General features: G+C 34.7%; 1 protein-coding gene across 2 annotated transcripts in view; it reads left to right on the top strand.

The window, feature by feature from the left end:
* Positions 1-6,747: 6,747 nt before the first annotated feature.
* The window catches only part of Gr64a (Gustatory receptor 64a), a 31,699-nt gene continuing 12,072 nt past the window's right edge, over positions 6,748-26,374 (top strand). Inside the window, exons 1-8 of one of the 2 annotated variants that reach the window (XM_073980297.1) lie at positions 6,748-7,269; positions 15,486-15,677; positions 15,736-15,954; positions 16,028-16,203; positions 21,379-21,501; positions 21,800-21,954; positions 22,040-22,202; positions 22,259-22,348. In XM_073980297.1, the coding sequence (XP_073836398.1) occupies positions 6,831-7,269; positions 15,486-15,677; positions 15,736-15,954; positions 16,028-16,203; positions 21,379-21,501; positions 21,800-21,954; positions 22,040-22,202; positions 22,259-22,348 (1,557 nt within the window). In that variant the 5' untranslated portion in view covers positions 6,748-6,830. The remainder of the gene's footprint in view (positions 7,270-15,485; positions 15,678-15,735; positions 15,955-16,027; positions 16,204-21,378; positions 21,502-21,799; positions 21,955-22,039; positions 22,203-22,258; positions 22,349-26,374) is intronic. The other variant, XM_073980298.1, reaches the window with a different exon arrangement.

Raw genomic sequence — 26,374 nt, 5'->3', positions numbered from 1 at the left:
CGGTGGGATATTGGCGTCACAACCTTCAGAATTACGAAAATCGTGAGATGCCGGCTATATCGAAACTTGGACCTATACAGACGAATTTCAGTCAAAAAGGTTTTTACCTCCAACAAAGACTAAATACCAAAATTCAGCCATTTCGGTGGGTGCTGTTACCACAACCAACAAATACCGGAAATAAGGAGATACACTTCTATGGGGACTATACTAAGCCGTGGACCTTTATCGACAAATTTGATATGGAACGTTTAATACCCTAAATGAAGACCAAATACCAACTTTCAGCCATTTCTGAGGAATATTGAGCCCACAACCTTCAAAACACCGAAAATCGGGAGGTACGTTCTATGGGGGCTATATGAATGCGTGAACCTATACCGACAAGTTTCATATGGAACGTTTTACACCTCAAATGAAGACCAAGTACCATGCTACAAATTGTCTCTATAATGACAGAGAAATTCCCAGTTCTGGCATTATAGCAAATTACGCGGAGCCTCTGCGTATTAATTGTCCAATTGGATTTTTATACATATATTGCAGCATGGGGTCGCTTAGCCACTTTTTGCAAAATGTACTATTTGAAAAATATAAAAAACCCAGATCGGACCTGCCAAAATTGCGTATTTTTAATACTTTCAACTTAAATACCGTAGTTAGGATATGCTATTGGTTACTTATATTGCATGCGAAAATATATTAGAGGTCTACGGCTATGGTCCAATGAAAATATAAGTGTCATATGGGCTCTCACATGCACAATTTGGTGTGGTCCAAAAAAACTACAATGATGGGACACACTCCTATTTTGTTGGCATTTACACTTATATTTTCATTGGACCATAGCCGTAGACCTCTAATGTATTTTCGCATGCAATATAAGTAACCAATAGCATATCCTAACTACGGTATTTAAGTTGAAAGTATTAAAAATACGCAATTTTGGCAGGTCCGATCTGGGTTTTTTATATTTTTCAAATATATATTCACAACAAATGTTTTTAAAGCTGTTTAAATTGAACGCACAACATCTTCTGTATGAATTTATAACGAAAAACCATCAATAAGATATTTATATTTTTCAATCACAACGACAATCTGTATGAAAATTGGTAAATATGGCCCTAAAACCTACATATCAAAAACAAGTGCTGCTAAGAATGTTATATGTTATGGCTACAGATTTCTTTTATTCAGAGACTCATAATGAAATTTTATTTGGAACTTTTCTTTCTTTAACAATATTCCCAAAAAGTAAAGGATTTTGCTAGATTTTGATCCAGTATGGAATTATGTAAAATTAACAGTCCAAAATTAAAACATATAATTTCATCATAATCAGGGTTTCGGAGTCGAGGTATTTTTGGCTCGACTCCGACTCCGACTCCAGGCGAGTTTTTTTCACGACTCCGGCTCCGACTCCGACTCCGGGTCGACTCCGAGAGTGAATTCCTATACCATTAAAAATGAATAAAATAAAAAAGTTTTTGTCGGTTTTCCTTTTTTGCACGAGTATATTTTGGACGGAATTCTTCCGCGTGAGAAAATATTTAAGCTTTCAAAATATGTGAAAATGAAGGGGCAATACAAATCATAAGGGCTACATGCAATAAAAATTATAAGCAATGCAAACTGGATGTAACCCAACATTTTAGTGCGCTTAGCCTTAAAAGGAGACCCCCAGTTGTAAAGCTCAATAAAATCTATTTTTCATGATTTTTTCCGAGAAAACTACGTAACTTATTACGTAAATTTTTTCTTCATCTGAAAGCGAAAAATATTACGAAGTTTTGAGACCGTCTACGAACCCCTGTTTTTATTAAAGCATTTTGCGGTGCCAACCACAACTCTTCCTCGAAAACTGATAAGCCAATTGTCATATATTTTAGTGGCCGATTTCGAGAAAAACACAGCATACAAAATAAAATAAATCGTTCCCATCCAACGCTTATACTATAGAAAACTATAGAAATATTGTTCCGATCGACTAAAAAAGTTGATCACATATTCTATGCTAAGCTATTTATACTAAAATTCAGCGCTCACATTTTGAACTTTGGTGTGGAGTGGATAATTTTATTTAAATATTTGAGATATATTCTACAAAAAATATTCTACAAAAATGTTGCTAGGAAAATTTTATGTAGGGTCGGTCCACTAAGACAAGAAATAGATATTGTCATGTTTCCATTGTCCTTTATCACTTTTACCCGATCCTTTCTCATGAAAACTCTATGATTATGTATTTCATTGAATTTCGTATATGCTATTGCTTGTGTAGAAAACTCGGATACACATGAACTATGTCTGTTCCTGGCGGACAGATCCGGTTATTTGAATGTCTACATCTAATGCCCTCATTGAGTACATAAAGAATCCTAAAAGAAAGATTCGCCGTTTGTCAGACTTCTGAGTTATGGCGTTGACAAACAACGAATTTAATCTGAATTTGATATATAGTTAATAGATTATGCGAAATTTACCGAAATACATAGAGACCACAATGTCTTTAATAGAGGACAAGGATGACTTCTAATGAGAATACCAATAGACCTTTGTGAGAAGACCAGTAAGACTTCTGACGAAAGAGGTTAAAGGTCCAATCTTAATGTTATTGTCATAGAACTTTACTTTTGTTTGCAAAAATGTAAAGAATCATTCGGATCAACAAAATAGGGATGAATAGACTACACTTCAGAGGATAGTAAATATCCTGTGAATTGTCCTTTAAATTAGTATAAAATACCGTTTGCATATATGTTTTCTTATAATTTTCTTTTAAAATAAATAATGATTTAAAAAAAATGTTCTTGTTCCAAATTTAATTCTATGTTTCTATAACGTGGAAAAAATTTTGCCCGGAGTCGGAGTCGAGTTATTTTTTCCGACTCAGACTCCGACTCCAGCAAAATTGCTCGACTCCGACTCGTAGACTCCGACTCCGACTCCGAAACCCTGATCATAATATATATAAATTTGTAATCTAATTTTTTTAAGGAAATAGTGTACATAGATTTATGACTTATTTTGAAACTCATAGTGAAATTTTGTGTAGAATTTTTCATCCTTTGACACTTTTCACCAATAACCAAGTTTTATATTACTTCCATGTATCAACAAGAAAAAAGAAGGAAAAAATTTTAATAAAAAAAATTGGGAAATATTTGCATGTTATTTCAGCAAAATTGATACTGATATTTTCATGCTATAGAATGTAAATAGACATTTCATTTCTTTAGTGACCTATGGTGAAATTTGACGAAGAATATTTTTGTCTCTGACATCATCTCTCTAAAATTATGTTTTGTGGGACAATTTTGAATAAACTCAGATGAAGTCCGACTTTAACCCTAAAACGTGTTTTTCATTTTTAGAGATTCCTGGCGATTAGACAAGAGTTATAGATTTGGTGTATTCTGAGACCTATAGTAAAATTTTATGGCGAATAATTTTGTAGAATATTCGGATTTGATACGATCACATTTTTAATGAGTTTTTGAAAGATTTTCGAAAAAAGGACAAAAAAGACCCCTTTAATGAACCGCATGAGGGTTAAAATGTTTAACAAAAGTGTTTCCCACACCCTCCTAAGTAAAGTTGCCAAAGACACCATATACCTGAGATGCAAGGATTCCAAGATATATAAACTCGAATATTTCGAAAAATTTAAATATGGGCGGAATTTGCCCCGCCTATTTTGGTTACTTTCCGACGTAAACTTTAAAAACCCCGATACACGTGTCTCATATTTTTAGCTCTACTTTCATAATGTAATCGGGTTTTCTCATCATTTTGAAAAAAATTGAATTTTGTTGCACAGTGTAATTGAATATGCATTTTTCCGGCCAGACAACATAAAATTTTTAATGGTGGCAGAATACCCCTCAATAATGTTGGCGACATTTTCTGAGTATTTCAGCCATGAACAACTTCTTTACAAAAAGTTTATTTGTTAAATAAAGGAATTTTGATATGCTAGTAGCTAATTGCAGGGGTAGTGGTGTAGGGTATCACATGATCGGCCCTGTCCGACTATAGCATTTGCTTACTTGTTTATTTCTAGGAGACATATTTCGGCAATCTACGAAAATAAACTTGAAAACCAACATGAATATAGCGGTTGGATAACTGAACTACTGCCTAACATATATGTGGTTTTTTATTGTTGTGATTTTCTTGCATAGAACTACATTTACATTCCATGTTACAAAATGTAGCAATCATGATAGAAAAGTTTTAAAATCATGACAACGGATTTCCAGGTTTTTAAATTGCAATTCTTTACGGGGTCTTGAAGGTTTTGTGATACCTTTGATGAAAAGTAATGTAATAGTAGCTCGAAATATTGGCCTTTTTTCATTGATCGATCGAAAACTATTTCCAAAATTCTTTTAATATTTGTTTATACCCTCAACATTTAGGCCAATGATATTATCCAAAAAATGATTTTAGACCCCAGCTATGTTTGGACGAAATCCATTTCAGACAATTCGCTAGGATATTCGCACGATAGTTCCTGAAGGAACTCACCGAAATGTTCCAAACTAGGGATTTGGAAATATTACTTCTATGCATATATCAGGTTCGAATATGGACTATATCAAAAACCCAAACCTTGCCGGTATGACGTAGGCGTCCAGACAACTGTAAAATTAGTTGTAAAATTATGAATGAAAATCTTCGATTTGTTATACCCTCAGCATTTATGCTAACGAGCGTATATACACTTTCATACGGGCAAAATGTGCCTCATCGAAATAATGGTTTTAGACCCCAAGTATGTTTGGACGAAATGTGTTTCAGACAATTTGGAGTCGATTGAGCAATGTCCGTCCGTCTGTCTGTCTGTCTGGCTGGCTGGAGCGCACGATAACTCTCGAACGGATCAATCGATCCGATCCAAAATTTGGCTTTCCTAATATTTTGTCCAAACTTAGTTTAAGTTCGAAGATGGGTTATATCGGTCCACTCCTTCCGGTACCTCCCCCACAAAAGTTCGAAAATGTTCGGAAAATTTGTACGTACGATAACTCTTGAAGAGAGTAACCGATTTGGTCCATACTTTGCAAATCGTGAAACGTCTACCAGACTTAGATGAGTTACCAATGTGGACTCAATCGGTCCACTCCTTCGGGTACCTCCCACACAAAATTTGGGATAAGTTCAGCTTAGGACCTGCTCTCTAATCGCTTTGATTTTTGTTTTAGCAACTTGTATTCACTGCCCCCTATACGACGGTACAAATTTCATCAGGGGCAAGTCTACACTTCCTGATAAAAAAGCCCCAAAGTTGCAAAATAACCCTATGACACCGTATGTAGTGGTTGGTCGGTCCAATATTTGGCCTTAGTAATATTTTGTCCAAACTTAGTTTAAGTTCGAAGATAAGCCATATCGGTCCACTCCTTCCGGTACCTCCCCCACAAAAGTTCAAAAATGTTCGGAAAAATTGTAACACTTGAAGGGAGTGGCCGAATTGGTCCATACGTTACACATCCTAATATATCTACCAGATATAGATCAGGTTCAAATATGGACTATATTTGTCCACTCCATCCGGTACTTCCCACACAAAATTTCGGATAAGTTCACTTTAAGACCTGCAATCGAATCACGTTGATTTTTCTTGAAGCAACTTGCATTCGCTGCCTCAATTACGGTGGTAAAATTTTTTTTAGGGGAAAGTCCATACTTCTTGAGCAAACAGCCCGAAGGGTGTAAAAACCCCTTATGGCACCATATGTAGTGGCTGGAGATCCACTTCCATAATGGTCAATGTCGATCCATTCCTTTAAGTATCTCCTCTGCAAAACTTTTGATCTTTAATCCTAATCAACATTTTTGTCGGTTCATACATCCAAAATTTTTAAAACCCCCTAAATACATACGTTTTTGGCAAAAAAAAAAATGTTTCAATATACACAGTAGGGCTATAACCAAAAAAATACCACCACATAGCAGTGTAGAGCACGGAAAACTATTATGAAAAACGGAGTCAATTTTTCTCTATCGCGAAAAAAGTTTCCGCACCAAATGCATTGAAGTTCTGCAATGCATTTTTTAATTTTATCTGTAATAACAACATATTTGCTTTTCATTAAAATTTTTATTTTTTTGTAATCTAATTTAAAATCATTATCAAAGCGTTCTGGACCAATTTCTTCTCAAATCGCGCCATTTCGGACCAGATTAGGATTTTTTGACACTATTGCAATTTTTGGTTTTTCTTTATAAACTCGTGAATTTTATGTTTATATTTTTTTAACCTATCGGACCAGGGAATATGGGGTCATTTGAAACGAATTCGCGAAAGTTACAGGCTGTTTTTCCATTTCCATTTAAAAACTTAACATTACTATTTGTTCTCTCATAACTCTTATCCTCGCATTGTAAACAGTTATTCAGCACAATGCAAGTGTCTTCAACATTCATCCATCTTGGACTTAGTTGTCCCCATGGTCAGCTTATTTATTTGGCTTATTTACTTTGTGTAAGTTTTTGCCCATTTTTTTATGGACATTATCAACGAGTTGAGTTTGCATGACGTGACAGGACAGGAGCGCTGGTCAAAGACCGTATTTTATGTTCGCATTAGCCTGCATTTATCTCATAAAATATTCATCACATGTGTGTGGTTGACACTTTGGCTTTGCGAAAAAACGGCAAAACAACAACAATGCTCCGGGGCAGGTGGTATATAAAAATTGCAAACACCATTGTTAAGCTTTTCATTCTCCATTAAATAGTACTTGAATTAAGAGCGAAAAAAGAAGTTGTGTCATTAAATTTGTTTTTCAAATAATTTTAAATAAAAAAAAAATATTGTAATGAATCAATCGCAGTGTATTGATCGATTTTCAAAAAAATCAAATCTTTTTATGAGAAATGTAATAGACAAAAAATCAACGGCCCAGGATTTGGTGGTAGAGGATGTTAATTACATACAAGGAAGTCCAAATGTTGAGAATAATGATGAAGGAGTTCAATCGCTGCGCCATTATAAGAAAAGCAGCGTGGATGAGAACATTGCGGATGATGCCAATAATTTTGATAGCTTTGGTCTGGACGAAGATTCAACTTTTCAAAGAAAAACCATAACACCAATTGAAAATATGAATTTAAATGAAAGTGTCTTTTCAATTTATAAACCAAATAAAAACTATCCTATCGAACGTGAGTCACAGTTGCAGAACAAGGAGGAGGAGGTGGAGGCCAGCAACAATAACAACAGCATTGATGATACATTTCAAAGGGCTGTCAGTCCAAGTAAGTAATGTCTTCTTTCTTTTAATGATATTGGATCACCTTTTTATAGCCGAGTCCAAACGGCGTGTCGTAAGACACCACTTTTAATTTTTTTACATGGCTCAGGAAATATGGGTAACATTAGGCTAAAGGGGTATTTTGCCACCGTTGAGATGTTGATGCTCTCCGGACTGGGAATCGAATGCGGGTATTCAGAGTGCGGTACATTGCACCACGGTCCGAAAGACGTGTTCTAAGACACAACTGGCACGGTGCGCCTTGACTAACTTTCAATCGAAATGGGACTAGAGAAAATCTTTTAGCTGTGAAAACTCTCTACAAGATTGGCTTTTGTAATTTGTTCCTAGGTTGTACCATTTTCGAGATAGGTATATAAGTTTAAGTTGGAAAATTGCAGTCATGACATTGTTTTATAAGGGGGCGATACAGTCAGTGCATGGTCCCAATTTGAACTTCTATATCTCAAACAGGGTACAACCTGGGAAAAATGACAAAAAACAATGTTGTAGAGAAATTTCACAGCTACAATATTTTCTCTGATTTATTTAAAAAACGTTCCGGCGATTTTTATACCCTCAGCCTTCAGGCTAGAAAGGTTATATACACTTTCATACGGGCAAAATGTGCCTCATCGAAATAATGGTTTTAGACCCCAAGTATGTTTGGACGAAATGTGTTTCAGACAATTTGAAGTCGATTTAGCAATGTTTGTCCGTCTGTCTGGCTGGTGCGCACGATAACTCACAAACGGATGAGCCGATTTGGTCAAAAAGTTGGCTATCGTAATATTTTGTCCAAGCTTAGTTTAAGTTCGAAGATGGGCCATATCGGTCTACTCCTTCAGGTACCTCTCCCACAAAAGTTCGAACATTTTCGGAAAATTTGTGCGCACGATAACTCGATTTGATCCATACTTTGCACATCGTGAAATGTGTACCAGACTTAGATAAGGTTTCAACATGGACTCATTCGTTCCACTCCTTCGGGTACCTGTATGTTTCATCAGGGGTAAGTCCATACTTCCTGAGAAAATAGCCTATGACACCGTGTGTAGTGGTCGGAGCGTAAGATAATTCTCGAACGGATCTGCCGTTTTGGTCCAAAATGTGGTCTTCGTAATATTTTGTGCAAACTTAATTTAACTTCGAAGATAAGCCATATCGAGCCACTCCTTCAGGTAAATCTCAAAAATGTTAGGAAAAATTGTGCGTACGATAACTCTTGATGGGAGTGACAGATTTGGTCCATACTTTACACATTCTAATATATCTACCAGGTATAGGTCAGGTTCGAATATAGACTATATTCGTCCTCTCCGTCCGGTACTTCCCAAACACATTTTTGGATAAATTCACTTTAAGACCTGCTCTCGGATCACTTTTTGTGAAGCAACATGCATTCGCTGCCTCAATTACGACAGTAAACGTCCAGGGCAAGTCCATACTTCTTGAGAAAAAAGCCCGAAAGTTGTAAAAACACCCTATGGCACCATATGCAGTGACTGGAGAGCTCGAACCGAATACTGCGGATATCGTAATATTTCTTCGAATATTAGATGAAATTCGAAGGTGGAAGGAGTGGACCTTCCGATACCTCCCCCAGAAAAGTTCGAAAATATTCGCTAAAATGGTACTCTAAATATTGTCGAAACTCAGTTTAAAAAACCCCTAACTACCCCCGCAAATTGTTGCGATTTAATCCTATCCATATTGTTTTTAAAACCCCCCCTAAATACGTAAGTTTTTTTTTTGAAAACAAGTATTTAAATCCACACAGGCTGAGGGTATATCTCTGTCGGCAATGTCGACTGATACTTTTTTTACTTGTTTTTTTTTTATTTTTCTCATCAGTGAACATTTAAGTCTCCCATGGTAGAACAAACCAGGTAAAGTAAATACTACAACAAATACAACTCTACAACAACCACATAGACATTTGTTTTTGTTTGTAATGTTAGTGTCAACGGTAAATGTAAACAAAATAAGGAAAAATCTATAAATTATTGGAAGTTAAAAAAACAACTATTTTTTCACATTTGATTGAATATTTTGGAAAACATGAATGAAAACTCGTTAGATTTTCAATTTGAATGTTTCCATATCATTCCACTAAATGCATAATCTCTCGCAGAAAGTAAAATCTTGCAAAAATATTTGGGGTCGATGGTAATTCATCGAAAAAGGAGAAGCTGCTTCATTTTATTGTTTTTAAAATCAAAATAGCACACGTTTATTACACTGTGCAACACGAAAATTATTAACCATATGCTGACACCGCAGCGTGATACAAGAACAAAAAAGAGAGGACACGTGTATCGCCGTTTTTTCTTATCTCATCAACTTTCGCGGTTATAGGCTTCCAAAGGTTTGAGGCTTTGATGTATAAAGGGTCATTTAGTCAGCACTATATTTTCCAAACCGTTAGGAAATTTGAATTTATCTCAGAGGCAAAGTTTTAGCTCTTGTCTTAAAGAGCAAAAATTGTGAACACATATAGTCCTTCAAACTTCATTTGCAAGGTCAAAATCGCCAAGGTCAATCTTCTTTTCAATTTTTTTCTCGGGTTTTTGTCTACAGCTGTCAAACCGATCAAATTTGAAGCAAACAAGCAACTACAAAAATGTACCTCAGGTCTTAATAAACATCTTTTTAGAACATACGAACTATGTATAGGCGATTCTTAAAGGTCACAATAGCAAAGAAAATGGGATTTTTATCCTGTTTTCTCGGGTTCTGGTCTACAGATACTAAACCGTTCAATATTTAGGAAAACAACCAACTACAATAATGTAGTAAATGCATCAATAAACAACTGGAACATGCGAAAAGTCTATGAACGGTTCTTAATGGTAAAAATAGCGAAACACTTTTGAAAATATTCAATTTTTACACTTTTTTCTCCGATTCTGGTCCACAGATACCGAATCGCCCAAAAATTAAGTATACCGTCAACCACAAAAATGTACCTAAGATTTCAATAAACAACTTTCTAGAACATATGAAGATTCTAGGAATGATTCTCAGGGCTGAAATTCACGAAAAATTAAATTATTTTTAACATTCCCCCTGCTCAGGTTTGGAAATAACAAACTGTTAAAAACTCAAGGAAATTTGAAAGGTTTGTTATTTACGGACCTGAACAGGAAAGAATGATATAAACTAATCGAATTTTGAGCGTGAAGAATCGTTCCTAGTATCTTCATATGTTCTAGAAACTTGAAATCTAAGGTACATTTTTGTAGTTGACTGTATCCTTAATTTTTGGGCCGTTGTGTATCTATCTTTGGACCAGAGTCGGAGAAAAGGTATAAAAATTGAATATTTTCAAAAGATTTTTGCTATTTTTACCATTAAGAACCGTTCATAGACATTTCGTGTGTTCCAGAAAGTTGTTTATTGATGCCTTTGCTACATTATTGTAGTTGGTTGTTTTCTTGAATATTGAACGGTTTAGTATCTGTGGACCAGAACCAGAGAAAACAGGATACAAATCACATTTGCTTTGCTATTTTGACCTTTAAGAACACACCATAAAGAGTCCGTACATTTTTGTAGTTGCTTTTTTGCTTTGATCGGTTTGATAGCTGTAGATCAAAACTCGAGGAACATTTTTAAACGAAATTTGACATTGGCGATTTTGACCTTGCAGATGAAGTTTGATGGATTATATGTGTTCACAACTTTTGTTCTTTAAGACAAGAGCTACAACTTTGCCTCTGAGATAAATAAAAATTTCCTAAAGGTTTGGAAGATATAGTCCTGACTATAATACCCCTTTTTACACCAAAGCCTCAAACTTTGGAGGCCTATAATCGCGAAAGTTTATGAGATAGGGAAAAACGGCGAGACATGTATCTTCTCTTTTTTTGGTGTTCTATCACACCATGACTCGCAAAATTACACACGGTGTTATGGCTTTATTCTTTTCAAGTTTAACAAAATACTACACGTATTAACAAATATTGTACCTCCTCTATAAGCGGTGTTTTAGTGTGCGGCACGTCGTTCGGACCTGGATGAGGTCAATGTTATGAAGAAGTTTTTATGGGAAATAGTTTTTTCTGATGAATATATTTTTTCTTAAAAAATATATATCCCTAATATACATCGAAAATAGAAATAAATATATAAAATGTCGTATGGAATTTGACACTAACATTACAGCCCAGTTCAGTCAGCTGGGTATTGCTGTTATCTTTTATTGTTCTACCATGAAAGTCTCCCTTGTCCCGTATGTGATGTTAGAGGAACAATAAGGCCATGTTTATATTATAGCCTTTTACAGGGTTAACCTTCCTTATGAGGATTTGTTTGACGTATATGTAATGGAATTGACACTTAAAATCCAGTGGATTTGTTAAATCCGGTTATATATAAACGTACTATAATATATGAACATTGTAGTTTGAGATTCCGCAAAAACATGTAAGCACCTTCCATTTGAAATTAGTTATGGCGCTCCGTGCTTATATAAAACTTTCTTACTGTTTATTCTACGTTTAAAGACAATAACAAGTTTTTTGTGATTCTTGGACGTATCTTTGACCAGGGCCGTCAACTCAACCACTCAGGCTGCATCTACCACAGGTCAAAATCGGTACGATGTAATGTATGTAAGGAATGGGTGCCCTTCCGAGGTGGTTCTGGTCTTAGCCGCATCCATGACTACTGCCATAGGAGTTAGGTTGCTGCTTGTTGCGCCAGAACATCTCCCAGTGTGTCTCCAACTTCGTCGTCGGATTCATCGTCGTAATAAGAAACACTCTCACTGCCCCCTCAACAACAACAAATGCAGCATCCTATCCTCCATATTGTTGTTCGGTCCCGCTGGAATGAATCGTCACTGCAATTTAATTACAACGATCTGCACTTCAAAGCCTACCGTCACCTGTAGTTTGTAACGTTGGGATGGTTACAGCGTTTTGCGAATGAATGATAGAAGAAGCGGAGGAGAAGGACTTGCCATCCTCATACACCAGTCTGCCCAGTACAGACCTATCTCGCTTGAGATTGACTCTAGTGGAATGTGTGGGGGTAGTAGTAAAGTGTGGGACTGCCGAGTTAGACCTGCTAAATGTGTACATACCGCCGATGAATAGTTGTGTACCGCGTCATATACCTGATATTAGTTCGCTCATCATGAGAATTCTGCCATAGGCAATGGCCAGAGAGGTACAGTGCTGGCCATGCAAAGATAGTCCCACATATTGCACGGCAAATGAAGACGTACCTACGAGGATAAGAGGAGATCGCCGCAGATTGCCAAACACCATCATTGTGGCACCAGGTCTGATAAATGACGTGTCCTGGCAACCAGCCTTTTCCCTTAGCTCATATCACCTCTCTATCATCGCCGCCATTAACATACCATCCGACTTCATAACTTCTGACCGCCTTACTTTCTTGAACCATGGAAAAACTGATTGGCAAGGGCTCAGAGAATTTACCAATCACCGCTTCAAAGAGCTGTCGTTTCCCTTAGATCCTCGGGTAACTGAGAGAATTTTCCGGGATATCATCATTGCTGCAGCTGATGATCAGCTGCTGATCGCTACATACCTGCTGGTCAAATACCCGAAGTTATACCAAATGTCCCAGCAGATTGCCACAGCTCGCCAAACATTACCATTGTGACACCCAGTCTGATTAATGACATGACAACCGTGACAACGAGTCTTTTCCCCTGACTCAGGCCACCCGACTTTATAACATCTGACCGCCGTACTGCTGAATTGGCTAGAGATGATTGGCAATGGTTTAGAGAATTTACTAATCACCGATTTAGGGAGCTGCCATCCAAATCCACAGGTAGCTGAGAGAATTTTCCGGGGCATCATCACAGCTGCAGCCACTCGCTACATAACTGATGGTCTAACACCCGAAATTAGATCAAATTTCCCAGCAGATTGCCACAACTCGCAAACATCACCGATTTAGAGTGCTACCATTCAAGTCCTCGGGTAGCTGGGATAATTTTACGGGTCATCATCCCGGATGCAGCCGCTAGCTGCATAGCTGCTGGTCGAATACCCGAAATTATACCAAATTTCTCAGCTAAGGAGCGTGATCAACTTCGTCGTACTAATCCTGAAGATCCAAGTGTTAGGGAACTTACTCTTGATTCAACAGGTTAGTGGGCTAACCTACGCCGTATAAAGGCTTTCTCAATCGGATGCAGATGGCATCCGAGACGAGAAATCATCCCACACGGAATCTTAATGAAAATGCTTAAACATTATGGATGAATCCGGAATTCTGTGTTTGTCAAGTGTCCTCAGTTTGTCGTTGGCAGGGTGGTCACGCTACTAAAGCCAGATTGGGATGCCAGCTGAAGGAGTCTTAACCCCATAAAGTGAAACAGGGAGTTCCACAAGGCGGGGTGTTATCACCGAAACTTTTTAAACTCTACCCTCCAGGCGGCAGACTCTAGTGTAGTATCCTGCACTAGGTAGTACACCTACTCGTAGTCTAGTATTCTATCTATGATGGCATATGAGATAGATGAAAATATCTTAGTTCAGTACTTTCATCTGAGGAATATGAAAATATCTGCCTCTGTTCACCGCCTGGGCGGCTGAAATGAGGCTCCTGCTGATCATGGTCGATGGTGTACTAGTTCCAACCACTAAGTACCCCCAGATATTGGGTGTAACGTTCGACAGCATGTTTAAGTCGTTCGCTCAAGCCACAGCTCTTTGCGACAATATGAAAAGTAGGAACAAAGTTCTCACGGTGTGTCTTAACCAAATTTAAATGGAAGGTGCTTACACCTGGGAAGTTTTTGCATATTCTGAAACTACAATGCAATAAGAAATATCAAGAAACAAAAAAAATCGCCGGAGGGATTTTCAAATAAATCGCGATTTAAGTTCACATTTTTAGGGGTTCTTTAGGTTTTCACGATTTTGCTTGGAAACCGCGAGTCCTATGTATAAGGACCTAAAGAATTGTTGTAGCTGTGAAAATTCTCCACAAGATTGACTTTTATAATAGTTTCGTAGGTTTTACCGTTTTTGAGATATAGAAGTTCAAATTGAGACAATGCACTGACTGTATCGCCTCCTTATAAAACAATATCATACTCAGTGCGCCTTAACTAACTTTTGATGAAAGCCGCTTACACATGGGAGGATTTCGCGGATTCTGAAACCGCAATGTTCATAGATAAGAATAATTAATAATAAATAAGAATAATTAAAAAATAATTAATAATAAAAAATAATAATAAAAATCGGCGGATAAAAAAACAAAATAAATCGCGATCAAAATTCACAATTTTAGGGTTTTTTAGGTTTTCACGATTTTGCTTGTAGCTGTGAAAATTCTCTACAAGACTGACCTTAAGGTTTTTTTCGTAGGTTCTGCCGTTTTTGAGATATAGAGGTTCAGTTCAAATTTTTAGGTTCTTATCTTAAGTCTTCAATATTTTGCTTGGAAACCGCAAGTCATATCAAAATGGGACTAAAGAAAATGTTGAAGCTGTGAAAATTCTCTACAAGATTGGATGATTTATTTTTTTCAAGGTTGTACCATTTTCAAGATATATAACTTTAATTTGGGAAATTGCGGTAATGACATTGGTTTATAAGGAGGCGATAGAGTCAGTGCATTGTCTCAATTTGAACGTCTTTATCTCAAAAACGGTAAAACCTACGAAACTATCATAAAGTCCAATCTTGTGGAGAATTTTCACAGCTACAACATTTTCTTTAGGCCAATTTACATAGGACTCGCGGTTTCCAAGCAAAATCGTGAAAACCTAAAGAACCCCTACATGAGGACCATCTACATGAGGAGACGAAGATCGCATCGGTTCATCAGCACAACAAAATGTTGTCGATGCAGTAGTTGCTTGGGTGTTATTTCCACGATCTAGTGGAAATGCTTCCCGCACCCAGGCACGCCAGGAGAGACCTTCATGATCTGGAGAGAGAGGTCAAACGGTATAGTGTGAATGCCTTATTTCTCGGAGACACGAAGACACAGCGCCCAACTTCTAGGTTTATAAAAGTAATTTTTCTTGGAATTTAGGACTTTCACCTTTAGATAGATGCAAAATTGGCTACGTGTATGGAACCTCTTGTCTGTTGGATGTTGTCAGACTGCCAAAATATGCGTTCAGTTTGTTACACGATTTCTGTTGTTATCAAAAAATCTACGGAGTGTATCTATCGTGTTTGTGTTCTACTTATTACCAATACTTAATGTTTTCTCTAGTTCTCTTTCTAGGACAATGTTGCGCCATATTACCGGTTCGAGGCGTTAGAAAACCCCATCCCAAAAACCTAAAGTTTTCTCTGAAATCAGTTCAAATGGTAATAACTGTGTCGTTTATGTGCTGTAGTACCATACTAACCATGACGACATTAAAACATTTGTTAAAAATTGGAATAAATGCTAAGAATTTTGGTGAGTGAAGGCAACATCAATTCTACTTTTCGTTTGCAGTTGCAAAAAATCCTTACAGGAATCAAAATATTTTTACTTTCAGTTGGTATGGTATTTTTTGGTTGTGTTCAAATCTCCTGTGTACTTTTTGCTCTTTTGGCTCCACGCTGGCCGCGTCTGATGCGTTATTGGTATCGAATTGAAACGATATTTACACAGAAGCCCTATGAAATGCCTAAGCGCGCATTGGCATGGAGGGTACGAGTTGCTGCTGTAGTAATTATTATCCTATCGGTTGGTATGTTGGAGTCGAAATTTTTGGACATTGTTTGGGGAGATAAAGGAAAATTTTTAATTTTTATTGTTTCCAGTTGAACACGGCCTATATTTGGCTTCAGCTGTAACCTCATTTAAGCGCACCCAAGAAATGTGTGCCCCACTGCTTAATGCAACAGCGGATATATCATTTAGTAATTATATTTTACGAAACTATGACTATGTTTTTCAAATCTTGCCACACAACATGTTTGTTGGGTTTTTCATTTTGGTAAGTTGAGTTTTAATAATCCCTGAAAAAAGTTAAAAAAATTGAACGGTTGAAAAAAAAATATTTAAAAAAAAGGCACGCTTGAAAAAAAGTTTTCAAAAGATCCGCGCTTGAAAAAAATGTTTTTTTTTTAACTCACGCTTGAAAATTTTTTTCAAAAGATCCACGCTTGAAAAAAATGTTTTTTTAAAAACCAACGCTTGAAAAAATGTTTTTTTTTCATAAGATCCACGTTTGAAAAAAAATATTTTTTTTTTTTCTTAAAACAAATATTTTTGTGAAATTTTTTTTAAAATCTACACTGGAAAAAATTGTTTTCAAAAAATCCACGTTTGAAAAAAATATTTTCAAAAAATCCACCCTTGAAATTTTTTTTAAAATCTACACTGGAAAAAATTGTTTTCAAAAAATCCACGTTTGAAAAAAATATTTTCAAAAAATCCACGCTTGATTTTTTTTAAATCTACGCTTGAAAGAAATATTTTCAAAAAATCCACGCTTGAAAAAAATATTTTCAAAAAATCCACGATTGAATTTTTTTTTAAATCTACGCTTGAAAAAATATTTTAAAAAAATCCACGCTTAAAAAATATTTTTTGAAAAATTCACACTTGAAAAAATATTATTTTTGAGAAATCCACGATTGAAAAATATTTTTAAAAATTCCACGCTTTAAAAAAATATTTTCTTAAAAGAATCAGCAAGAGTTTTTTACAAAATCCACGCTTGAAAAAAATATTTTAAAACAAAATCAACAAGCGTTTTAAACAAAAATCCACTCTTGAAAAAAATATTTTCTAAAACAATCATCAAGCGTGTTTAAAAAAAATCCACGCTTGAAACAAGTATTTAAAAAAATAACAAGCATAATTTAAAAAAAAATAACAAGCGTAATTTAAAAATCCACGCTTGAAAAAAACGTTTTAAAAAATTAACAAGCGTTTTTTAAAATTCCACGCTTAAAAAATATTTTTTAAAAATCGACGCTAAAAAAAATATTTTTTTCAAAATCCATGCTTAAAACATATTTTTTAAAAATCCATGCTTAAAACATATCTTTTAAAAAATCCACGCTTTTTTCAAAAAATCCACGCTTGAAAAAAACATTTTCAAAACATCTACGATTGAAAAAATATTTTCAAAAAATCCACGCTTGAAAAAAATATTTTCAAAAAATCAACACTTGAAAAAAATATTTTCAAAAAATCAACGCTTGAAAAAAAAAAAATTCAAAAAATCCACGCTTGAAAAATATTTTCAAAAAATCCATGCTTGCAAAACAATATATTAAAAAAATCCACGCTTAAAAAAAATTATTTTCGAAAAAATCCGTGCTTATTTTTTTTTCAAAAAATCCACGATTTAAATTTTTTTTCAGAAAATCAATGCTTGAAAAAAATTTTTTTTGAAAACCCCACTCTTGACAAAGAAATTTTTGAAAAATGCATGCTTGAAGAAAATATTTTTTTAAAAATGCACGCTTAAAAAATTGTTTTTTGAAAAACCCACGCTTGAAATTTTTTATTTTTTTGAAAAACCCACGCTTGGAAATTTTTTAAAAATCAACGCTTGAAAATATTGTTTTTTGAAAAACCCAAGCTTGAAAAATTTTTTTGGGAAAATCCACTCTTGAAAAAATATTTTCAAAAAAACCACGCTTGAAAAAATTAGTTTTTGAAAAAATCACGCTTGAAAAAAACATTTAAAAAAATCCACGCTTAAAAAATATTTTGAAAAAAATTCAAGCTTGAAAAACCATTTAAAAAAATCCACGCTTGAAAAAATATTTTCAATAAAATCCACGCTTGAAAAAAATATTTTCAAAAAAATCCACGCTTGAAAAAAATATTTTCAAAAAAATCCAAGCTTAAAAAAATATTTTCAAAAAAGCCACGCTTAAAAAAATTATTTTCAAAAAATACACGCTTGAAAAATATTTTTAAAAAAATCCATTCTTGAAAAAAATGTTTAAAAAAAACACGCTTAAAAAAACATTTTTTGAAAAATTCACGCTTAAAAAATATTTTTTTAAAAATTCCACGCTTTAAAAAATGTTTTCTAAAAACAATTGAAAAAAATATTTCCTAAAAAATCATCAAACGTGTTTTAAAAAATCCACGCTTGAAACAAGTATTAAAAAAACAACAATCGTTTTTAAAAAATCCACGCTTGAAAAAATGTTTTAAAAAATTAACAAGCGTTTTTTAATAAATCCACGCGTGCAAAAAACATTTTTAAAAAAATCCACGCTTGAGAAAAGTATTTTTTTAAAAAACTAACGCTTGAGAAAAGTATTTTTTTAAAAAATCCACGCTTGCGAAATGTATTTTTTTAAAAAAAAACACGCTTGAGAAAAGTATTTTTTTTAAAAAATCCACGCTTGAGAAAAGTATTTTTTTTAAAAAATCTACGCTTGAGAAAAGTATTTTTTTAAAAAATCCACGCTTGAGAAAAGTATTTTTTTAAAAAATCCACGCTTGAGAAAACTATTTTTTTAAAAATCCACGCTTGAGAAAAGTATTTTTTTAAAAAATCCACGCTTGAGAAAACTATTTTTTTAAAAAATCCACGCTTGAGAAAAGTATTTTTTTTTAAAAATCCACGCTTGCGAAAAGTACTTTTTTAAAAAATCCACGCTTGCGAAAAGTATTTTTTAAAAAATCCACGCTTGAGAAAAGTATTTTTTAAAAAATTCACGCTTGAGAAAAGTATTTTTTTAAAAAATCCATGATTGAGAAAAGTATTTTTTAAAAAATCCACGCTTGAGAAAAGTATTTTTTAAAAACTCCACGCTTGAGAAAAGTATTTTTTTTTAAAATCCACGCTTGAGAAAAGTATTTTTTTTTTAAATCCACGCTTGAGAAAAGTATTTTTTTAAAAAAATCCACGCTTGAGAAAATTATTTTTTTTTTAAATCCACGCTTGAGAAAAGTATTTTTTTTAAATCCACGCTTGAGAAAAGTATTTTTTTAAAAAATCCACGCTTGAGAAAATTATTTTTTTTTAAAAATCCACGCTTGAGAAAAGTATTTTTTTTTTTAAAAATCCACGCTTGAGAAAAGTATTTTTTTAAAACATCCACGCTTGAGAAAAGTATTTTTTAAAAAATCCACGCTTGAGAAAAGTATTTTTTTTTTTAATCCACGCTTGAGAAAATTATTTTTAAAAAAAAAATATTTTTTTAAAAAATCCACGCTTGAGAAAAATATTTTTTTTTTAAATCCACGCTTGAGAAAAATATTTTTTTTTAAAAATCCACGCTTGAGAAAAATATTTTTTTTTTAAAAATCCACGCTTGAGAAAAATATTTTTTTTAAAAATCCACGGTTGAGAAAAATATTTTTTTTTTAAAAATCCACGCTTGAGAAAAATATTTTTTTTTAAAAATCCACGCTTGAGAAAAATATTTTTTTTTAAAAATCCACGTTTGAGAAAAGTATATTTTTTAAAAAATCCACGCTTGAGAAAAGTGTATCTTTTAAAAAATCCACGCTTGAGAAAAGTATATTTTTTAAAAAATCCACGCTTGCGAAAAGTATTTTTTTTAAGAAAAATCACGCTTGAGAAAAGTATTTTTTTAAAGAAAAATCACGCTTGAGAAAAGTATTTTTTTTTAAGAAAAACCACGCTTGAGAAAAGTATTTTTTTTTTAAGAAAAACCACGCTTGAGAAGAGTATGTTTTTTTAAGAAAAAACCACGCTTGAGAAAAGTATTTTTTTTTTAGGAAAAACCACGCTTGAGAAAAGTATTTTTTAAGAAAAACCACGCTTGAGAAAAGTATTTTTTTTTAAGAAAAACCACGCTTGAGAAAAGTATTTTTTTAAGAAAAACCACGCTTGAGAAAAGTATTTTTTTTAAGAAAAACCACGCTTGAGAAATGTATTTTTAAAGAAAAACCACGCTTGAGAAATGTATTTTTAAAGAAAAACCACGCTTGAGAAATGTATTTTTTTTAAGAAAAACCACGCTTGAGAAAAGTATTTTTTTTTAAGAAAAACCACGCTTGAGAAAAGTATTTTTTTTAGAAAAACCACGCTTGAGAAAAGTATTTTTTTAAGAAAAATCACGCTTGAGAAAAGTATTTTTTTTAAGAAAAACCACGCTTGAGAAAAGTATTTTTTTTTTAAGAAAAACCACGCTTGAGAAAAGTATTTTTTTTAAGAAAAACCACGCTTGAGAAAAGTATTTTTTTAAGAAAAACCACGCTTGAGAAAAGTATTTTTTAAGAAAAATCAAGCTTGAGAAAAGTATTTTTTTATGAAAAACCGCGCTTGAGAAAAAGTATTTTTTTAAAAAATCGAAGCTTGAGATTTTTTTTAAACCCACGCTTGAGAATTTTTTTTTTTTAAATCACGCTTGAGATAGGTATTTTTTTTAAATCCACGCTTGAGAATTTTTTAAAATCACGCTTGAGATAGGTATTTTTTTAAAAAATCCACGCTTGAAAAAAATATTTTGTATTAAAAAAATATTGTTTAAAAAATCCATGCTTAAAAAATTAACAAAAAACGACGCTTGAAAAAACATTTAAAAAATCCATGCTTGAAAAAATATTTTCAAATTTACGCTTAAAAACATCTAAAAACCGAAGCTTAAAAAAATATTTTTTAAAAAAATTCAATCTTGAAAAAATTATTTGAAAGTATCCATGATTGAAAGAAATATTAAAAAATCCCACTTGACAAAAATATTTTGAAAAAAATTAACTTTTGTGAAAATTATTTAAAAAATCAATGCTTGAAAAGTATTTAAAAGCATTCACGCTTGCAAGAAAATATATATAAAAATCCACTCTTGATAGAAAATATTTTAAAAAATCCACGCTTGAAAAAAAAATATTTTAAAAAATCCACGCTTGAAAAAAAAAATATTTTAAAAAATCCACGCTTGAAAGAAATATTTTTGAAAAAAAATATATCTTTTTTAAAAATCTACGCTTTAACAAATATATTTTAAAATAAGTAATATTATTTAAAATATCCACGGTCAGAAAAAAGTGTTTTTAAAAGTCAACGCTTAGGAAAAAACTCTTTTAAAAATGCACACCTAAATCTGTGCTTGTCCTTGAAAAAAGGTTGTTTAAAAATCCTGGGCTTGTCCTTCTAAAATATTGTTTAAAGACATTTTTAAAAAATTCTCAAAAAATATTAGTAAAAAACCATCTTTCTATATAGGTTGTCAATGGTCTATGTACCTTTATATGGAATTACATGGACATGTTTATCATGATGGTGAGCAAAGGTATTGCCTACCGGTTTGAGCAAATAACCGCACGAATTAATAAATTGGATAACAAGGTAATCAGAGGGTGCAATTTGTTCACCTCTAAATTATTCAATTATTATTATTGGCATCGGCAAAGTGCTCCATTCATTGTTGGAAATTACTCCCCAATTTGTCATGTCTAGACTTCGTACTCAATTCCAAAATTGATGGCAATTTAAAGTAATAAATTCAGGAGCATTTCTTTTGAACATTCGACACAAACGAACAAACAATCCTAATTGAAATTCTTCTATTTCCCTGTGGCTTCTTTTCTTTTTGCGGATTTTGCGGCATTATTGTGTTTTTATATTTATTAACCTTAAACGACAGGAAGTACCCGAAACCGTGTTCATTGAAATACGTGAACATTATGTGAAATTGTGCGAATTATTGGAATGTGTCGACGAAGATTTGTCGGGTATAATTTTGTTGTCATGCATTAACAATTTGTATTTTGTTTGCTATCAGCTGTTGAATGTTTTCAAGTAAGTAACGGATTTGATGGAAAGGATATAATTTGTATTACTTTTCTTCTACTTTTTTTGTCATCATTTTTTATTCTAAACAAAGCAAGCTACGCTGGCCCATCAATTACATTTATTTTTGGTATTCCCTGCTGTATTTGATTGGTCGAACGGCATTTGTTTTCCTTTCGGCAGCATCCATAAATGATGAATCGAAAGGTGGTTTGGCCGTATTGCGTCGTGTCTCCAGCAGAACATGGTGTGTAGAGGTATGTGCAGACCATAAGACGATTGATGGAATTGATTTAAATTTGATTTGTTTCAGGTTGAACGTTTAATATTTCAAATGACAACCCAGACGGTGGCTTTGTCGGGTAAAAAGTTTTACTTTTTAACGCGACGTTTATTATTTGGGGTAAGGTGTACATTTTGTGTATAGTAGTCATATTAATAAGTGAGGTTATGGTTAGATTTGAAGAATAATTTACTACGAGGTCAGTGTTCAATTGATAGTTTTGCATAAGCGACTGGATTATAAGGCAGTTGATGGTCGCATATATTGGGTGACGTAGGGGATGGTAGATACCAAGGAACGGTCCTGACCGGCGTCGTGTTAGACCAGGATTTATCTTGGTCCCTATTTCACTACCGTTAAAGGTAGTGAGCTAACATGTGTCGCGCGTTCACCCATAAAAACGTTAAAAACTTGGGTTTGGGCGTCGGGTTAGTAACCCTCCCCTAGAAAAAAACAGCCTAATATGAAAAACGAAAGAAAAGAAAAACAAACCCCTCTAAAGTTGATGAACCCCGCTAACGTTTTAATGGCCCTGATCTGCGAATCTGCACCTGGAATGTTCGCACTTTTTGTAGAGAAGGTGCAGTTTACGCATTGGCAGATGTACGTGAAAGTACAAGGCCAACATTACTGCCATAAACGAAATACGATGGAACGGGAAAGGCGTGACAACAACACCTAAAGGTGACGCACAGTATTATAGCTGCCATGACACAAAGCAATAAAATATCTTGTCTTCAGCTTCACCCCAGTGAATGAAAGACTCGATGTAATTCGATTAAAAGCAAAACTCTTCAACATCAGTTTTATTTGCGCTCATGCTCCCATTGAAGACAAGGACGAACAGACCAAAGATATATTTTACAAGCGCTTAGAAGAAACTTATGACCGTTGCCCTGCCCATGACATTAGAATTGTACTAGGCGATTTTAATGCCAAAATTGGATAGGTGAATATCTTTGGCCCAACAGTCGGGAAATTCAGTCTCAACAGTAAAACATCTGACAATGGTATGAGGCTGATAGACTTTGCAGCTGCAAGAAACATGGTAGTTAGCAGTACCAGATTTAAGCATCTCGATATTCATAAGGGCACCTGGCTGTCGCCAGATCAAAGAACAAGAAATCAAATTGATCACTTTGTGATAGATGGAAGGCATGCATCAAGCGTGTTGGATGTACGATCGTTCCGAGGTGCAAACATAGACTCGGACCACTACCTTGTTGCAGCAAAGGGACGTACCAGATTAAACGTAGCAAACAAAGTGCGAACAGACACAACACGGAAGTTGGACATCGGTAAGCTACAATCACAACAGATAGCCACAGCATATTCCACCCAATTATCCCAATTGCTTAATGAAAACACTCCTCGTCCCGATAACATATCAGCACAATGGCAAAATATTGCCCACTCCATGCAATCAGCCGCAAAATCCATACTTGGATACCGGAGACCTCCACCAAGAAATCCATGGTATGACCAGGAGTGTCGTGCTGCTACCGAAGAGAAAAATGCGGCATATAGGGCTATTCTAAAATCAGTAGCAACGCGTAGCGCACTAGACAGGTATCGGGATAAAAGGAAAGAGGAGAAACGTCGTTTCCGCAGGAAAAAGAGAGAGATGGAAAAACGGGAGTGTGAACAAATCGAGACGTACAGGAGACAGAATGAATACCACCCGGCCAAGATGAGGTAAAGACAGCAATAAACCGGCTGAAGAATAATAAGGCAGCAGGAGCTGATGGCCTACCAGCCGAGCTGTTTAAAACCGGAGGGTGTATGCGTACATATGGTAGGAAAAACGGGTACCCGACGGTTGGAACCTGAGCATCCTGTGTCCCGACCATAAGAAAGGAGATAAGACTTTATGCTCCAACTATAGGGACATAAGTCTTCTCCCTATTGCCTATAAGTTAGTGACAGAGATATTGTGCGAACGACTAAAGGCCATGGTCAACGAAATAATTGGACCATATCAATGCGGCATTAGACCTGGCAAGTCCACCGTTCGACACCTACCACCTTTTTGTCGATTATAAAGCAGCCTTCGACGGCGCGCTACGTTCAAAGGAATTCCAAGCCATGTCTGAATTTGGTATCCCCGCAAAGCTCATTCGGCTTTGTAAAATGACTCTAACTGACACGAGATCCTCAGTTAAAATAGGAACGAACCTATCCGAAGAGTTTTGTACCAAAATGGGTCAGACAAGGAGACGGCCTCTCGTGTGGCCGATGATATACATATGTAGATGCTGCTGATGATATATACATCATGGTACGATCAGTAAAAGAAGTAACCGATACCTTTATGAAGGTCGAAGGAGAATCTGCTAAAGTGGATCTGGCGGTAAACGGCGAGAAGACCAAGCTGATGGTGTCGACGCGCAATGCGTCCATTGAGATCGGACCAACTGTTGAAGTTGGTTCCTATAATTTTGAGGTAGTAAAAGATGTATACGAAGTCTCGGCACCGCCGTAAACACAACAAACGACATCAGTTGTGAAATAAAAAGAAGAATTGTATTGGCCAACAGATGCTACTTTGGCTTAAGTAAGCACTTTAAAAACACAACTCGTCAAACAAAAATAACGCTTTACAAAACACTGCTACTCCGAAGCCTGGATACTTGCGCAAACAGAAATGGCAGTGCTTGGTGTGTTTGAGAAAAAATTCTTCGGAAGATCTACGGACCAATCTTCGTTGACGGTGAATATCGACGTCGTATGAACCACGAGCTGTATCTGCTATACAACGACATCAGTATAGATAAACGTATCGAGATGCAGCGATTGCGTTTGCTAGGCCATACAATAAGAATGAGCGATGATGAACCCGCTAAAAAGGCGTATAAATTCGAGCCACATGACGGTGCACGCAGAATTGGCAGGCCAAAGAATAGATGGCGCAAACAAGTGGATGAAGACAGGGACGTAGCCAGGATTTCATTTCGGGGGGGGGGGGGGGGGTTTCCACCTGACCAAAATTTTGAAAGTTCATGTTAGCGAAAATGTTGTATTTAGCGATGATGTAAACCATATTTTAGACTTATATTACTGATGAAATAATTTTCATTATTATTTTTAATTAAAACTACGTAAGACTTATTGGCAAATTTTCCCTTGTTTTCATAACTTTATTTTGACAATATATCAGAGTTAATATATGTTCAAAACAATGGACATATTAATAATCGCATATATTTTTGGGTGTATCATTTATCGAATAACTCACTCCACAACGATTGTCATAAAGAAGCCATTTATAGTTATTTTCCTAAATATATTTTGGTGCCCAATCGTAGATCTTATCACAAAGAATTTCTGAAGGTCGACAGTGGTTTTCTTGATAGAGAACTAATGTTGAGCAATAGTGAGCCTATCCATCATGAAATTCTAGCGGGTATGTAAATGACAAATTCTGTGCATCTGTCAATAGACTAATTTTGACGCCCAATCGTGGAACTTCACTTATAGAAATTCTGGTTTCCTATCGTGGATCTTCTCATAAATTGATCAGGAACAGGGAAAACTCTCGCAACCAATCTTGAATACATTTAAAATGAAATTCTGGCGTCCAATCCAAGATATTCATAGGCATATATTATTTTAGCAAACATCCATAAACAGAACTTTTTCCCAATCTAAATTTTTATACCCTCAACCTTTAAGTATAGTACACATTGACAAGCAAAACTGACAGTCATCGAGGTCTATTTCGTGAATATCAAAGCCTAACTGAAAAATTTCTTTTGTAATCTCTAAATAATACCGTAAATATTGTATTTCAAACGTTTTTAGCTAAATAAAAGTTGTTATTTGCCGGAAAATTGTCCTAAAAGTACTTTGACTGTCAGTTTTGACTGTTAGTGTGTACTCCCCTTTAGACAAAATGTGCCACATCGAAATAATTATTTTAAGGTGTGTTTGGAAGAAATCTGTTTCAGAAAACTTGGTGTCGACTTAGCTATCTTTGACCGTCTGGATGGCTGCCTGGAGAGCACGACAATTCTCGAACAGATCAACCGATTCGGTCCAAAATTTGACCTTCGTAACATTTTGTCCAAATTTTGATCAACTTCGAAGATGGACCATATCGATCCACTCTTTCGGTAATCTTTTACAGAGTATTTCAAAAAATTTCAG

The sequence above is a fragment of the Musca autumnalis genome, unplaced genomic scaffold (genome assembly GCF_047663935.1).
Source record: "Musca autumnalis isolate F117 unplaced genomic scaffold, ASM4766393v1 scaffold_4, whole genome shotgun sequence".
Lineage (NCBI taxonomy): Eukaryota > Metazoa > Arthropoda > Insecta > Diptera > Muscidae > Musca > Musca autumnalis.
This window is presented reverse-complemented; position numbering and strand designations above follow the sequence as displayed.